General features: G+C 38.7%; 1 protein-coding gene across 6 annotated transcripts in view; it reads left to right on the top strand.

Annotated features, from left to right (window-relative positions):
• The first annotated feature begins 25 nt into the window (after positions 1 to 25).
• Positions 26 to 14,497, top strand: part of Naalad2 (N-acetylated alpha-linked acidic dipeptidase 2) — a 72,876-nt gene continuing 58,404 nt past the window's right edge. For 2 of the 6 annotated variants that reach the window (NM_001433048.1, NM_001433047.1), the window contains exons 1-5: positions 5,502 to 5,747; positions 6,400 to 6,511; positions 10,181 to 10,367; positions 11,864 to 11,965; positions 13,156 to 13,281. In NM_001433048.1, coding sequence (NP_001419977.1) covers positions 5,666 to 5,747; positions 6,400 to 6,511; positions 10,181 to 10,367; positions 11,864 to 11,965; positions 13,156 to 13,281 — 609 coding nt within the window. In that variant the 5' untranslated portion in view covers positions 5,502 to 5,665. 6 annotated transcript variants of the gene reach the window in all.

Genomic DNA, 14,497 nt, shown 5'->3' with positions numbered 1-14,497 from the left:
TACCTGTGCTGGTTTAACATTTATCTCCTTAAGGAAGCTTCTTCGTGAAGGGAGGTGAAGCTTAAAAGTAGATCTTGTGGACTTTGGTAGTCATTGTTACAAGTCTGAATTTTGATTTTAAGTTTAAAGGGGGGCTTTGGAGTGATCTGACTGTTGCTTTAGAAAGAATGTTTTCTTTAGTCAAATATGAGTGCAAACACAATAGCTAGAAAAATTTCAGGAAAAGGATGCAAACAGCTGGTTTTAGATTGAAGAATTATTGCAGTTTTTTGAAGGTTTAGATATGGGATGTGAAGGAAACTGAGGAGTAATATGAGGAACTGGTGTCAAAGATGAGGTGAACATTAAACTTAATCCACAACCTTTATCACAGGCAGTAAAGGTATCAGGATCTTGCTGTTCAGCTTGCAGGAAGGGTACAGACAGAAAGGAAATATACAAAAGTGACTTCAAAAGAGACTGAAGATCAGAAAAATGAGGCAGACCAAAAGTCTGAGTCACTTCTGACTTCTGATTAGGAATGGGCAGGAAGAGAAAATGGCTGGTTAGCTAGCTTTCAGGAAATAGTATCATCAAATGAGAACAGACATGAGAAGAAGAGAGTTTTAGAGGGGATGTAGAGGCAGTGGATCACAAGAGTCACTGACGGAATGTTGAGAACATAGAAAGAAAAGGCACCAGAACAGTTAGTTATCCCTGGAAAAGTGTCATGGGTAACAGGCTGAATGTATGTGTTAATGGTGGGAGAAGATGGGTGCTAAATTGGAAGACCTGGGTTAAAGCTTGATTTATGTAACTTACCAATATTCCATTTCCAACAGGAATGTCTGCTTGACAGGAACCATGAGGCAGGGGACCCCCATCTCCACGTGAGCTAGGGGGATGTTCCGTAATTTGTACATTTATTGTTAAGTAAAGTAATTGTGACATCAGAAGAAAACCATCCAATCATAGTTGCTGCTTTTTTCTCTAAATTTCTTCTCCCTTTTGCTAGTCTTTTCTCACTACCACAGTTTCATCTCTCGTCTGTCCAGTAGGTCTCTGTACATTATTTAGTATGCTAACACTATAACACTTCAGTTTATATTTGTAGTGAAAATTGGACCCAGAATCTTAGAAGTGCTCAGCTGGAATACATCTCTTCTCATGAACTGCAGAACTCAAGATACTAAACATTTGCTTTTTGGAAAGTAAGCATTGCTGTCTCAATGACCATATCATGTGGCCTATGACCATTTCTGTAGTAGTGTTAACTTATGGCGTCATTAATGGCTTGATGCTTGTAATTATAAAGAGGACATCTATAATAAAACTAAATCTTCAAATAAAGGATATAATTTTTTGTCACAGCCACTGTTGAGAATGTGGATATGACAAATATCCAGTCACTCAACACTTTTAAAACTTTATTACACACACACACACACACACACACACACACACACACATACACACACACACACACATGCTGCTTTATTCTCACACATTTCACATTGGTTTTGTTTTGGGCTTAAAAATAGGGTCTATGTGTTTCAGACTAGCTTGCAATTCATTACCTAGCCGAAGATATCTTCAAACTTTTTGAGGTAAATGTCCTCTTCATCCTGTTGAGTTTTCATATTAAAAATGCATTCCAAGACCCCTGGGTCCGTCTCACCACTTTCCAAAAAATTAGCTATAAACCAGTTGAAATGACTTGATTCTGGAGTTATAAGGATGATTCTAACATGTGAGAATAGGAAGAAAAATATTCACATAAGAGCATTCAACTAACTGTATGAAAAAAGTTTATTTTAGAGGCTCACTTTTATTCAGTAATAATAAGTAGCTCAAATAGTTATACTGAGAGATTCTTTTCCAGTAGAAAATATTTTCTTTTACACACGACTTTAAAGAAATATTTTATTATTATCCTTTAGTCCCTTTTCACAGTTCAGTCTTCCTTACCCTCCTGGTCCACCCTTCCATTGGTCCTCATCCTATACCCATCCCCAACTCTCTCCTAGAGGATGTCCCCACCCTCAAACCTCCAGACTTCCCCATTCCCTGGGGCCTTGAATCTCTCCAGGGTTAGGTGCATCTTCTCTCACTGAGGCAGTCCTCTGCTGTATAGATGTTGGGGGCCTCATCAGCTGTATGCTGCCTGCTTGGTGGCTCAGTGAGAGATTTTGCTGGCCCAGTTCAGTTGAGACTGCTGGTCTTTGCATGGGTTGCACTCCTCCTCAGCTTCCTCCAGCTTAGCCCCAACTCAACCACAGGTGTCCGGGCTTCTGTCCATTGGTTGAATGCGAGTATCTGCATCTGATTCTTTCAGTTGCTGGTTGGGCCTCTGAGGGCAGCAATGCTAGGCTCCTGTCTGCGTGTACATCGAAGCATCAGTTAACAGTGTCAAGCCCCGGGGCCTCCCCGTGAGCTCGATCCTAATTTGGTCCTGTCACTGGACCTCCTTTCTTTCAGGATTTTCTCCATTTTTTCCCTGCAGTTCCTTTAGACACAAACAATTCTGGGTCAGAGATTTTGACTGTAGGATGGCAACTTGATATCTTGTCTCTCCACTAGAGGGGGACTCTACAAGTTCCCTCTCCCTACTTCATCCAAGGTCCCTCCCTAGGAGTTCTAAGAGTCTCTCACCTCCCAGGTCTCAGGTACATAGTAGAGGGTTCCCCTACCTCCCATCTCCTGAGGTTGCCTGTTTCCATTCTTTCTGCTGCCCCTCAGGGCTTCAGTCCTGTCCCCATCCCCGCGCCACAACTCCTGATCTTGTTCCCTCTTTCCTGCCCTGTCCCCTCTCCCACCCAGGTTCCTATCCGCCCCTCTAAAACTCCTCCCCACTTTTCCATGATTGCTTTCTTCTCCCTCCCAAGTGGGATTGAGATATTTGAAGGAAAATTTTTATTAAAGGTTAGAAAAGAGCGATAATATCTGCGATGATGCCAATAATTAGCATGAGTTACTTGACAGCAGCCTTCTGTGGTACACTTAACGGAGCCGAAATTCTGAATGCTTACAGATTCACTACCAATAAAAGGCCCAAGACTCTGGAACCAGCGAATCACACTTTTTACAATGGATTTTCAGGACTCAGGCTGTAGGTGCCGTAAGATAGGGCTTCAGCGATGTTCATATTGCAGGTAATACTGCTTTTCCTTAGAACTTGTTACATGAAATCATTTCTTCAATGCCTACCTTATCAGTCCAACATCGGTCTTGTAATGGTAGGTATCCTATCCTTAGAAATTTGTACTATGTGTGTCATGCTATAACTCTTTAATAATTGCTGGCTAAATTATTCTAAAACATTTCAATTTTAATTTTGGAAGATTAATCAAATTGACTGATAAATGATGTATTAATTTCTCCTATCTGTCAAACTTCAACTTGCTGTCAAAATTGATACAGAATGGGAAACATTAACATTTGAAAGTAATTTAATTACTTTAATCATTAGTTTCTACCGTTCCTCTCACAAACCTTACAGTATTTTTGTGTAATTTTAGCTAAAGCCAACAGCTTGGAAAGTAACAAATTATTTAATCAATTTTCAAAATGTTTATGTGGGATACAAAAAACATTTGATACTATTTGTGAATGGGTGTAATTCCTGTCACAACTGTATGTTACAGAGGCTTTTTAAAACTACATATTAATCGGGGCATGGTAGTGTGTGCCTTTGATCCCAGCATTCAAGAGGCAAAAGCAGTCAGATCCTTGAATTCAAGAACTACCTGTTCTATAGAGCAGGTTCTAGGAAAGAGAAACCTCATCTCCAAAAAAGAAAACCAAAAACAAGCAAAACAAACAATGATCCTTCTCCCAAAACTTTGTATTTTTTTAGTTATGTAACAGATAAATTCGCCAATTCCAATATGAAAAAAATTATTTCTTCTTCAGGTTTAACAAATCATAAAAAGTTCATATGTTGAAAAAATATTTTGTCTGCTCTGTGGCTCTGCTCTTAAGCTATATTTGAGGAGTATATCTACATGGCAATCTGTTGCACCTTTGAAATAATTTTATTTTAATTCCTTATGTATTCACTTACCTGTAGATGGGTTAAATTTGATATAATGATATATTTTTAAAAGTGTTAATTTCTAAATAGGAATATCATCGGTTTAGAACTGTTCAAACAGCCAGGATTAACCAAGCTGATGTTATCAGGGGCTTTAAAAGTTTATAAACATTTAACATAAGTTGTCAGGCCTGGGGGTGTGGTGTAATTGGTACAGGAGAAATCTAACATGGAAAAAGACTTGGGTTAAATTCTCACAACCATATAAACTGTGTGCAGTGTCTCATTCCTCAGGAGTTCTAGGTTCTGATTGCTGGTATAGCACACTCAAGACCAGGCTGTGAGAGTTCTAGAAAAGAATTTACTTTCTCCAAAGCATTTTAAAAAGATAGCTCTCAGGGCTCTTGCCAAAGTTACAAAAGAAGTGCTGTTTGGTATAACTGTCAACAATGACACCCAATAGAAACAAATTAGAGGCTTCGAGAACTTGCAGGACAAAAGGTGCCTTTTCCAAGGTCATGAGGGTCAGCTCAGTATATAGAAAAAGACAGGACATGCTTTCAATGTCCACTCAGGAATTTTGATTTGGCTGTAAAAACATTTCTGGCCTGGGCTGAAAACTCTATTATAACTTGTTAGAATGTTTGCTTTGAGTGAGAGAGATACAGAAATTCTATTTGCAAGACTCACTATTTTGAGAACGTTTTAAACCCCTTTAAAGGAAAATGCATTTTTAAGTTTAACAGAGGGACAGGAACAAGGTCAGGGACGATATTTTGAATTTTCTGCCAGTAATGAATAGTGCAAGGCCCGTGCAATGATGAATTTCGTTTGTTAGCAGCTGCACTATTCCAGTGAGGTTTGTTCAAAAATCTGCTATAGAAGCAGAGAAACGTGGAGCTTTGTTCAGATGTAGTGGGAGAGGGGGTGGGGATGGGAGTGAGATTGGGGTGGGGTGGGGGTGCGATGAGCTGTAAGATAAAGCCTCAATTTCTGGAATTTGGTGTTACTATGGAGTTGAAGCACCAGGTTGTTACTGAAGTAGTCCAGGACACACTATCCCCTAATGTGAGCAGGTATCTATTGGGACAGAGAATTTGGAAGCTGAGTAAAGGAACTCTTTGTGAGCTTTGCAGAAGGCTGGATGCCCCCAGTCTAGAAGAATGCCAGGGCAGGGAAGCAGGAGGGAGTAGTAGGTGCATGGGTCAGGTCGGAGACCACCCTCATGGAGGGAGGAAGTGGGGGGATGGGACAGGGAGTTTCCGCAAGGGAAACCGGTAATGGTGATAATATTTGAAATTTAGATAAAGGAAATATCCAATTAAAAAAAAAGAAAGAAGGAAAGAAAGAAAGAAAGAGAGGAAGAAAGAAAGAAAAGAAAATTCCATTCTTGGGATGCTGTTGACAAAACGCTGTGATTGGTGTCTTCAGAAAATAATCAGAGCTCTTCGTAGCAGCTCCGCCTGCTGCCCTGCCTTCCTCTGCGGGCAGTCTGAACCGGAAGCAGCCTGTTCCCCTGGGGCTTCCAGTTGACTCTCTAGAGTTTCCCATACTCTCTGGATCTTTGCAAAATCCCTGTACTCATTTTAGCTATCCATCTGCAGACCCCAGGCCTGCAGTTGCAGTCAGAGGCACTCTCTGACCCAAAAAGGCATGGCCAGACCTAGGCAACTCCGGGGCCTAGGAATGTGCATTACTGCGGTGCTGGCCTCCTTCATCATGGGCTTTACTGTGGGTAAGTGTGAAAGCAGGGGCAATGAGACCTCATCACAGGGAGGAGAAGACCAGGGTGGAGGGCTGGCATGTGTTCTAAGGAGTTCCTAAAAGAATACAGCCAAAGTAGAGAGCGAATGCAATGCATTTTGGTCAGATTTCAACTTTATTAAGTAATGAGTGTAGACTACTGCTGTGGTCTGATGAGATTACTATGGCTGTCACTGTCTATGGAAATGGAAAAAAAAATGACTTAATTTCCAAGTAATTATGGATTGTAAACATTGTTTTACATGATTGTTTTTGGAGTGCTCCTTCTGTGTCAGGGGCTGTTTATGAACTATATTCTAAGGGAGAGCTGGACATGCCTCGCTTCGTGTATTCATAGCAGAAGAGAAAGAACAGTTCTTGAGTAAACCTATTGTATCGTGTATGGGGATTTTAAAAGTTTTCTTCAATTAGTTTGTTGTTGTTGTTGTTGTTGTTGTTGTTGTTGTTGTTGTTGTTTCCCCCCAAGTCTTCACAACGATCTGTTGGTTAGGTATCATTATGTTCTTTTTCTTTATTTGGTGTCTCCTTTAATAGTCAGAAGCAATCAGTTTGCACATGTTTGTGTGCTTTTATGTGTGTAAACCTGCGTTTTGTTTGTGTGTAACTATAATTCCACTCCCCAGGTTGGTTTACTAAGCCTCTCAAAGAAACAACTACTTCATCTGCTTATCATCAAAGTATACAACAGAAACTCTTGTCTGAAATGAAAGCTGAAAATATTAGATCATTTCTTCGGTAAGTTTCTTTTGTATTTTTATCTTAGAAATAGTGTTTATCGCATGAACAAGTGTGTTAAGATTTGGCCAGCCTTTATTTATATGGTAAAGTATAAATGGCTCATCACTTCATTGATCTTTAAAATGCCTCTATACCACTGGAGATGAAATCATGGCATGCTGTAGAGAAGCCTTTTCTTCTCTCTAACTACAGAAAAGTATCTGCTTGATGTATTTACAGACGTTACACCTTCATGTGACCTTGAACTAGAACTGAGTGGCATTGTTTTGTTCCTTGTGTATGTATTTAATCAGCATTCTGGACTTAATCAGAAAAATCTTATTCTCCTGCAAACCCCTTCCTGTAACACTTTCTGTAGGGAAGAGTTAGGACACTGGAAGACTCATGACTTAGTAGAAAGAAAATAGGTATTTCTGGGTGTGATTGTCTTACATTTTTCCAGATTTTGCAAATACAATTTATTGTTTAAGCACTTGAACTAATTCACAACAATAATATAAACTTTTCAACTTATTTTTTTAAGATTTATTTATTATATATAAGTACACTGTAGCTGTCTTCAGATACACTAGAAGAGGACATCAGATCTCATTATAGATGGTTGTGAGCCATTATGTAGTTGCTGAGATTGAACTCAGAACCTCTGAAAGAGCTATCATTGCTCTTAACCACTGAGCCATCGCTCCAGCCCCTTCAACTTCTTTTTGACGGCAGTGACTATAATAAGTTAATGTGTTCAGGCTACTTCAGAATAGAAAATCAGATTTATTGAATTATAATTTAAACAAAGTATAGCTTCAAAGCCTACAATTTCAGAGATTTTACAGATGTAGTATAGTAAATAAACCATGTGTCCTACTAGGATCTCTCTTCTCTCTGGTCATTAGTCTAAGAAGAGATATGAGATACACTCGTGCTTCATGAAATCTGAGAGAAGCTGTTGAAGGAAATGCAAGAGAGAATGCTGTGCATTTGTTTCTTACTTGAACATTACCTAAATTCTATTCAATTTGGACCATGACTATGTTACTCTGTTTTTCTTTTATTCTTTTTCATTTTCATTTCTTTGTTTCATTTCACTGAGCCCTCTAAAAGATGAGAAGCACATGACCAACCCTCCCCAACTCTATTTAAACAAATACACTGACATTTTTCTTATTGCAAAAATAGTATTTGTCCATTGTAAAATGTAACACAACAATGAACTGTCATCGTAGATAGATTTCTATTGCTGTGATAAACACCTTTAGCAAAGTCACTTGGGGAAGAAGGACTTTCTTCACCTTAGAACTCTCAGGACATAACCCATCACTGAGGCAAGTCAGGGCAGGCACTCAAGGGCGGAACCTGGTAGCAGAAACCAGGTTTCTGTTAAACCATGAGTGAGGTTTGCCAGCGTACTCCCCCTAGATTGCTCAGTTTGCTTCTTATTGATTCCAAGACCACCTACCCAGGGATGGCCCTGTCCACAGTGGCTGGTGTCCTTCTCCCGCGTTAATCATTAGTCAAGAAAATACACCACAGAACTAACTCCAGTCTAATGGAGGCAATTTCTCAGTTGAGAGTCCCTGATCCAGAAGACTCCAGGTTGTCAAATTGAAAACAAAAACAAAACAAAACAAGAACTCCTACCCGTAGTAGGTGGTTTGAATAAGTCTGGCCCCCATACACTCATGTGTTTGAAAGCTTGCCCTATGGGGAGTGAAACTATTAGGAGATATGGCCTTGTTGGAGGATGTATGTCACTATGAGGATGGGCTTTAAAGTCCCCTGTGCTCAAGCTCTGCCCAGTGTGTAAATCCAGGCCCTTTCTGCAGTCTTTGGATAAACTCTTAGCTCCTTCTCCACAATAATTTCTGCCTGGGTTCTGCCTTGCTCCCCTCCATGATGATAATGGATTAAACTTCTGAAAGTGTAAGCCAGCACCAATTAAATATTGTCCTTTATAAAAGTTTCCCTGGTCATGATGTGTCTTCACACCAATAAAACTCCAATAATCATGTAAAGTAGAAATTAAATAAACCTAACCTCAATGTTTTTTTCCCTCTAGTTATAGGATAACTTGTCTTAACTCATTTTTACCTTTTAAAAGAAATATTTGATACATTAAACACATGCAGCCTGTAGTTGTCACTTAGGAATGAGGAGAAAGAAAGGTTTCTAGAACTTTAAGGTTTTGTGGGTCGACGATAATTTGCAGATAGGCTAGGTAATTATTCAAGTACACAAGGAAATAATTATGTCTTGCAGGAAGGCCTCTTGCAAAGTCTAGAAAGGCTGGAAAGGGAAGGAAGTGGGAATAGCCACTGCTGTTGAGCACAGACACAGCGAATGTTGATGAAAGGTGGAGGGATGGAGCAGATACATCTTGGGGCTTGAGCATTATAGTTAAGAACACACATGATTGTCAAAACATCATAAGCAATGGTGTAACAAGGTCACATCGACTATTGAGAAATACTATTTCTATGAATCAGGGAGTTATAATTTTAGGCTCTAGCCCAAGTATTTATTAACTATATAAATATGAATTACTTTCCCAGTTCCTTTATTTGTAAAGTAATGGAAAGAAGGAAGGGTTGTGAGGACGGAGGTGAACTATGAAAGCGCGTGTACTAGATTATCAGTGAAAATTCATCTTCATGTCCATGTCTTTGGAGTGGTTTGGTTTGCTTGGCAAGGGGTTATCTTTGTTATCTTTAAAACTAATTTACAAAATTGTCCATTCTTTCCATACTGATGTAAGTGGGAGAGAAAAGAGACTTTAAACCTCTTATTCATCTAAAGCAGAATAAATCTCACCAATAACCTTGTTTCTCAAGTCATTAAGATGCTATGGATGATTTACACCCAGAACTACAAAAATATCCTCCAAAGCAGATCAGCAGATTTGTGCTTTTCATGTCATGAGAATACAAAAGTCCATGGACCTTAATTTCAATGAAACACCTCAGCCAAATGCAGAGCTCTTGGCTGGTTCTGAGCAAACATTAAGGCCCCCCCAAATGTCACCCATAAACACCAGAGTGTTGCATCCTTGCTACAGAGCTGTGACACTCTTAAAGGGCTCTTTTCACATTTGGTTCTGTCCTACTTTTTTTTTTAAGTGAACAATGTTCTTTCTAGAGGGAAAATAAAATGGAAATTGTAGTTGTACTTAATTACTTTAAATAGTCTAGTTCTCTCTTCTTTTGTTCTCTCTCTGTGTGTATACACTTTATCTGTTTCTCTCTCCCTTCCCCACTGTTCCCCATGGGAATTTCCCTGGCTTCAGTCCTTGGGTCCAGAGAACTTGCCTGCCAGAGAGTAGCTTCCCAATAAGCCTGCCTCTTTTTTTTAAAGAGATTTATTTATTTTATATATCTGAGTACAGTGTCGCTATCTTCAGACACATCAGAAGGGAGGCATCAGATCCCATTACAGATGGCTGTGAGCCTGGACCATGTGATTGCTGGGAATTGAATTTAGGATGTCTCAAAGAACAGACAGTGTTCTGAACTGCTAAGCCATCTCACCAGCCCCATAAACCTGAATTTAATATCTTTTTTAAAAAATAGACATGTCTAAAAAATTAATATGTCCAAGTAAGGTTTTTCTATGTCTGGCGCATAATTGATGCTTGACTGCCTGCTCTCTTAACTCTTACTTTTATTCCTCTCATTTCAGTTCCTTTACAAAACTTCCCCATCTGGCAGGAACGGAACAAAATTTACTACTTGCCAAGAAAATCCAAACACAATGGAAGAAATTCGGATTAGATTCAGCCAACCTGGTTCATTATGATGTTCTCTTGTCTTACCCAAATGAGACAAATGCAAACTATGTATCCATTGTGGATGAACATGGAGCTGAGGTGATGTAGCATCATTGGTAGTTTTTGTATGTTGTAATGTCTGGCTTGTACTTTGCCTTTGTGACAGAATTTCACATTTTAGCTCTTGCTGGGGTGGAATCTGCTGCACAAACCAAACTGGTTCCAAATTCGTGGCAATCCTCTTGTCTCTGCTTCCTGGGTTCTGGGATTAAAGGCATACACAGCCATACCTAGTTCATTGCTTGCTTCTTGCTTCTTTATAGATTAGACTGCAGAGCCAAGTAACATTAGAAACTTGTTATTAATGAAAATCAAGAAGGATGACCAAAATGCGAATGCTTCACTCCTTCTTTAAAAGGGGAACAAGAATACCCTTGGGAGGGAATAGGGAGGCAAAGTTTAGAACAGAGGCAGAAGGAACACCCATTCAGAGCCTGCCCCACATGTGGCCCATACATATACAGCCACCCAATTAGACAAGATGGATGAAGCAAAAAAGTGCAGGCTGACAGGAACCGGATATAGATCTCTCCTGAGAGACACAGCCAGAATTCAGCAAATACATAGGCGAATGCCATCATTAAACCACTGAACTGAGAACGGGACCCCCGTTGAAGGAATCTTAGAAAGGATTGAAAGAGCTTGAAGGGGTTTGAGACCCCATATGAACAACAATGCCAACCAACCAGAGAGCTTCCAGGGACTAAGTCACTACCCAAAGACTATACATGAACTGACCCTGGGCTCCAACTGCATAGATAGCAATGAATAGCCTAGTAAGAGCACCAGTGGAAGGGGAAGTCCTTGGTCCTGCCAAGGCTGAACCCCCAGTGAACCAGATTTTTGGGGGGAGGACGGTAATGGGGGGAGGATGAGGAGGGGAACACACATAGAGAAGGGGGGGAGGGTTAGGGGAATGTTGGCCCAGAAACCAGGAAAGGGAATAACAATCGAAATGTAAATAAGAAATACCCAAGTTAATAAAGATGAGAAAAAAAAGAAACTTGTTATTAGTGCAGTACCAATTATTTAATTCAGAAAAGTTGTTATCCTGCAAACTCTTTCGTGTCTATTTGTGTTAAGTATGGTAAAGTTCTTCAGGCCAGGATGAACATCTTATATCCCCTTTTCTTTATGTAAGCTGAGGCAGACAAAGGGACACATCATTTAAAGTCAGTTGGGTAAGTGTTGGGAAGAGAGAACTAAGGTTTCTGATCTATACAGTAATCAGTCCTTTAGACTAAAAAGTAGATGAAAAGTCTTCCTGGAGGAATTCATATATGAGCCAAAGAAGAGAATAAGAGTTTAACCTAATGAAATGGAAAGTAAAGTAAGAGAGTTCTAGTCCTAGGAAATCACTGGAAATGCATGATGATGTAAAACACACTCATCGTTGTGAGTAGGGTTTATCTATTTAATTACAAAGATTTGTCTTACAATATGCAATCTTAATAATTGAGGGGGCAAGATGGGCAGTACCTTACCTGTGATCTTGGATTATTCTATGTAACATGACATGTTTGAATTCTTGCTAGATTTTTAAAACATCATACCTTGAGCCACCACCAGATGGATATGAGAATGTCACAAACATCGTACCACCATATAATGCATTTTCAGCCCATGGGATGCCAGAGGTAAAAAAGGATATTTTTAAACATGCAAATTTCTTTGCATATGAAAGCTTGTGTAGAGAAATATGACTAAGGAGACTTCACATGGAGACCAAATAATATGTATTCATTATTTGATGTTCAATATTATGGACATTTTAAAATTTTAATTAACACTTTCAATTTTAATTGTAGAAAAGACGATAAGGAAAAGAAAATTCAAAGCAAACAAATGCCCTAAAAGATATGGCTCGAAGTTCAGGGAAAGCAACAGATGCTTTCAGCAGCTCTCCCCACTTATATTGCAAATTTTAAATGATTTTTATGTATCCATCTTTGTAACTCATACTATGGATGTTCTTAAAATAATTTTTTAGTTGGAAATTAAACATTTGGCATTTCAGGAGCCATCTCCAATTGGTAGCCACTTTCAAATTAAAAAAAAAGTTTTTTATTGTGAAAGACTCACTAGGGAAACAAAGCACACTTAAGGTTGGCTGCATGCCCAGTAGTAGATGGGGGATGCAAAACAAATTCAACTGGGTCTTAGGAGGTTCTTTGTCTGGCAATGGTAAGCTAGGACTTTTCTTTTTCACAAACCTTACAGGTCCTTTCGATGTATACTATGGTTTCTGGTTTTGGGTTAGATACAATTCCTGTGTTACGAATACATGTGTCTCTGCATCTATTTGTATTTACTGTGCTTTTTCTTTGGCTTTTTGCTGTTTTTTTTAATCCCATTCTTATTTGTTTGTTCTATTTTATCTTATTGAGTCTTATGTTACTATTCCTTAGATGCTTGTCGGTTTTCAAAGGAGAGACAGAAAGGACATGGATCTATCTAGATGGGAGGAGAGGTGGGGAAGAACTGGAAATAGTAGGGGGAGGGAAACTTGTAATTAGAATATGCTATATGAAAGAAAACTACTTAAAAATTTGAAAATAGAAGACAAAACCTAAAATGCAAACACACACTTGGGATTGTCAAAGCAGCCTATATTTCTTGCTGATATTTTCTTCTGAGATCAACTATTCAAAATATCTTTTTCTGCTCCCTAATGTACTTTTTGAAGTATTTAAATAAATTGATATGAGCTCGAAGTGGTATTTCATCCCAGATAAGGACAGAACACTGCCAATACAGTTTGAAGAATGAACTTATTTATATTTTTCTTTAAGGTAACAGCATACATATCTTTCCCATTTCCCTGTAGGGAGAGCTTGTGTATGTCAACTATGCTCGTACTGAGGACTTCTTCAAACTAGAAAGAGAGATGCACATCAACTGCACTGGCAAGATTGTTATTGCAAGATATGGGAAAATCTTTAGAGGAAACAAAGTACAGTATTCTTTTTTTTCTAGAAGAAAGGGGAGAGGTTCAATCTCACAAGTATAAATTGTCAGTATAGTCACTCTCTGAAGTTGCTCTTAATTTTGTTTATTTTTTGGTTGTTCTCCATGGGTACACAGAAGACTTGAGTTTTATATAACTCGATATTTCCAGAAAGAAAATTCTTTTTGTTGGAAAAGTAGTATTTGCTTTTTAAAAATTGAAAAGAGGAAATCTATATCAGTTAAAAGGAACATTTGCTCTGTATCCCCCAACTTACTTTTCTAATTGACGTAATCAATTTTAGTCACTCTTTCCTGATTAAATTCTTTGAATTCTAAATTTGTGCATATGTATGCTTTATGCAGTTATTGTCATTAAACTTTAAAGAGGCCTCGATCATCTGTGTGTTCTGTAACAGTGTTCTCCTTCAGCTCTTCATGGCCTAACCATGTTAACACGCTGAGGACTGCACAGTAGCAGCTCAGGGGTTGGATGCTAACTTCACACCTGGCTCAGGCCTAGTCTGGGGCACTGGGTCTTTAGACCTTTTCAATGTCATTTTCTCCCTCTATGCCGGTGTCCTCATGAGTAGAATAGGAATGTTAATAACACTAGTCTCATAGAGTTCTTCATAGTATCCTCTTCTGTCCTAGAAAGCGTCTCAGTAGCAAACCGACATTAGTATTTTCTGTGTGATTATTTATTAAATGCCTCATTAATTTAAATGTGGACATGATATTTTCAGAACCAATAAACAATTTAGCTAATCATTCTCCTGTTTATAAATATTTTCCTTAGTTGGACTTTAATATGTTGCTATAAATAATTCCATTTTAATATTCTATAAGTATTTGTATGTAATTTTTGTTATATAGATTATAAAAATGTTCTTTCAGAGCTTTGAGGAAATAATCAATTGCCTTTCCAGAGGCTGGGACACTGACATGGCTGGGTGCTTTCTTAATATTGCAACTCATATGAGAGAGCCAAGAGTGAGAGCTACCTACCTACCTGCCTTCTGCTTCACTTCTGATGATTCAGATTTCTCACTGGATAAAGTTTCATATTTTTAACCAATGCAGATATTTAGATGCTTACAAAGTCACTTTTGACAGACACACTGTGTCTTTTCTAGACAGAGTTGAAGACCTGTTTATTTACATAAATATTTGTAAAGTGCTTACTCAATGATGTGTAAGATTTGGTGGTTCGTTGTTTAAGA

Source organism: Rattus norvegicus, chromosome 8 (assembly GCF_021556685.1).
Source record: "Rattus norvegicus strain SHRSP/BbbUtx chromosome 8, alternate assembly SHRSP_T2T, whole genome shotgun sequence".
Classification (NCBI taxonomy): Eukaryota; Metazoa; Chordata; class Mammalia; order Rodentia; family Muridae; genus Rattus; species Rattus norvegicus.
The sequence above is the reverse complement of the archived record's forward strand: the minus strand, read 5'-3'. Positions and strand labels throughout refer to the sequence as shown.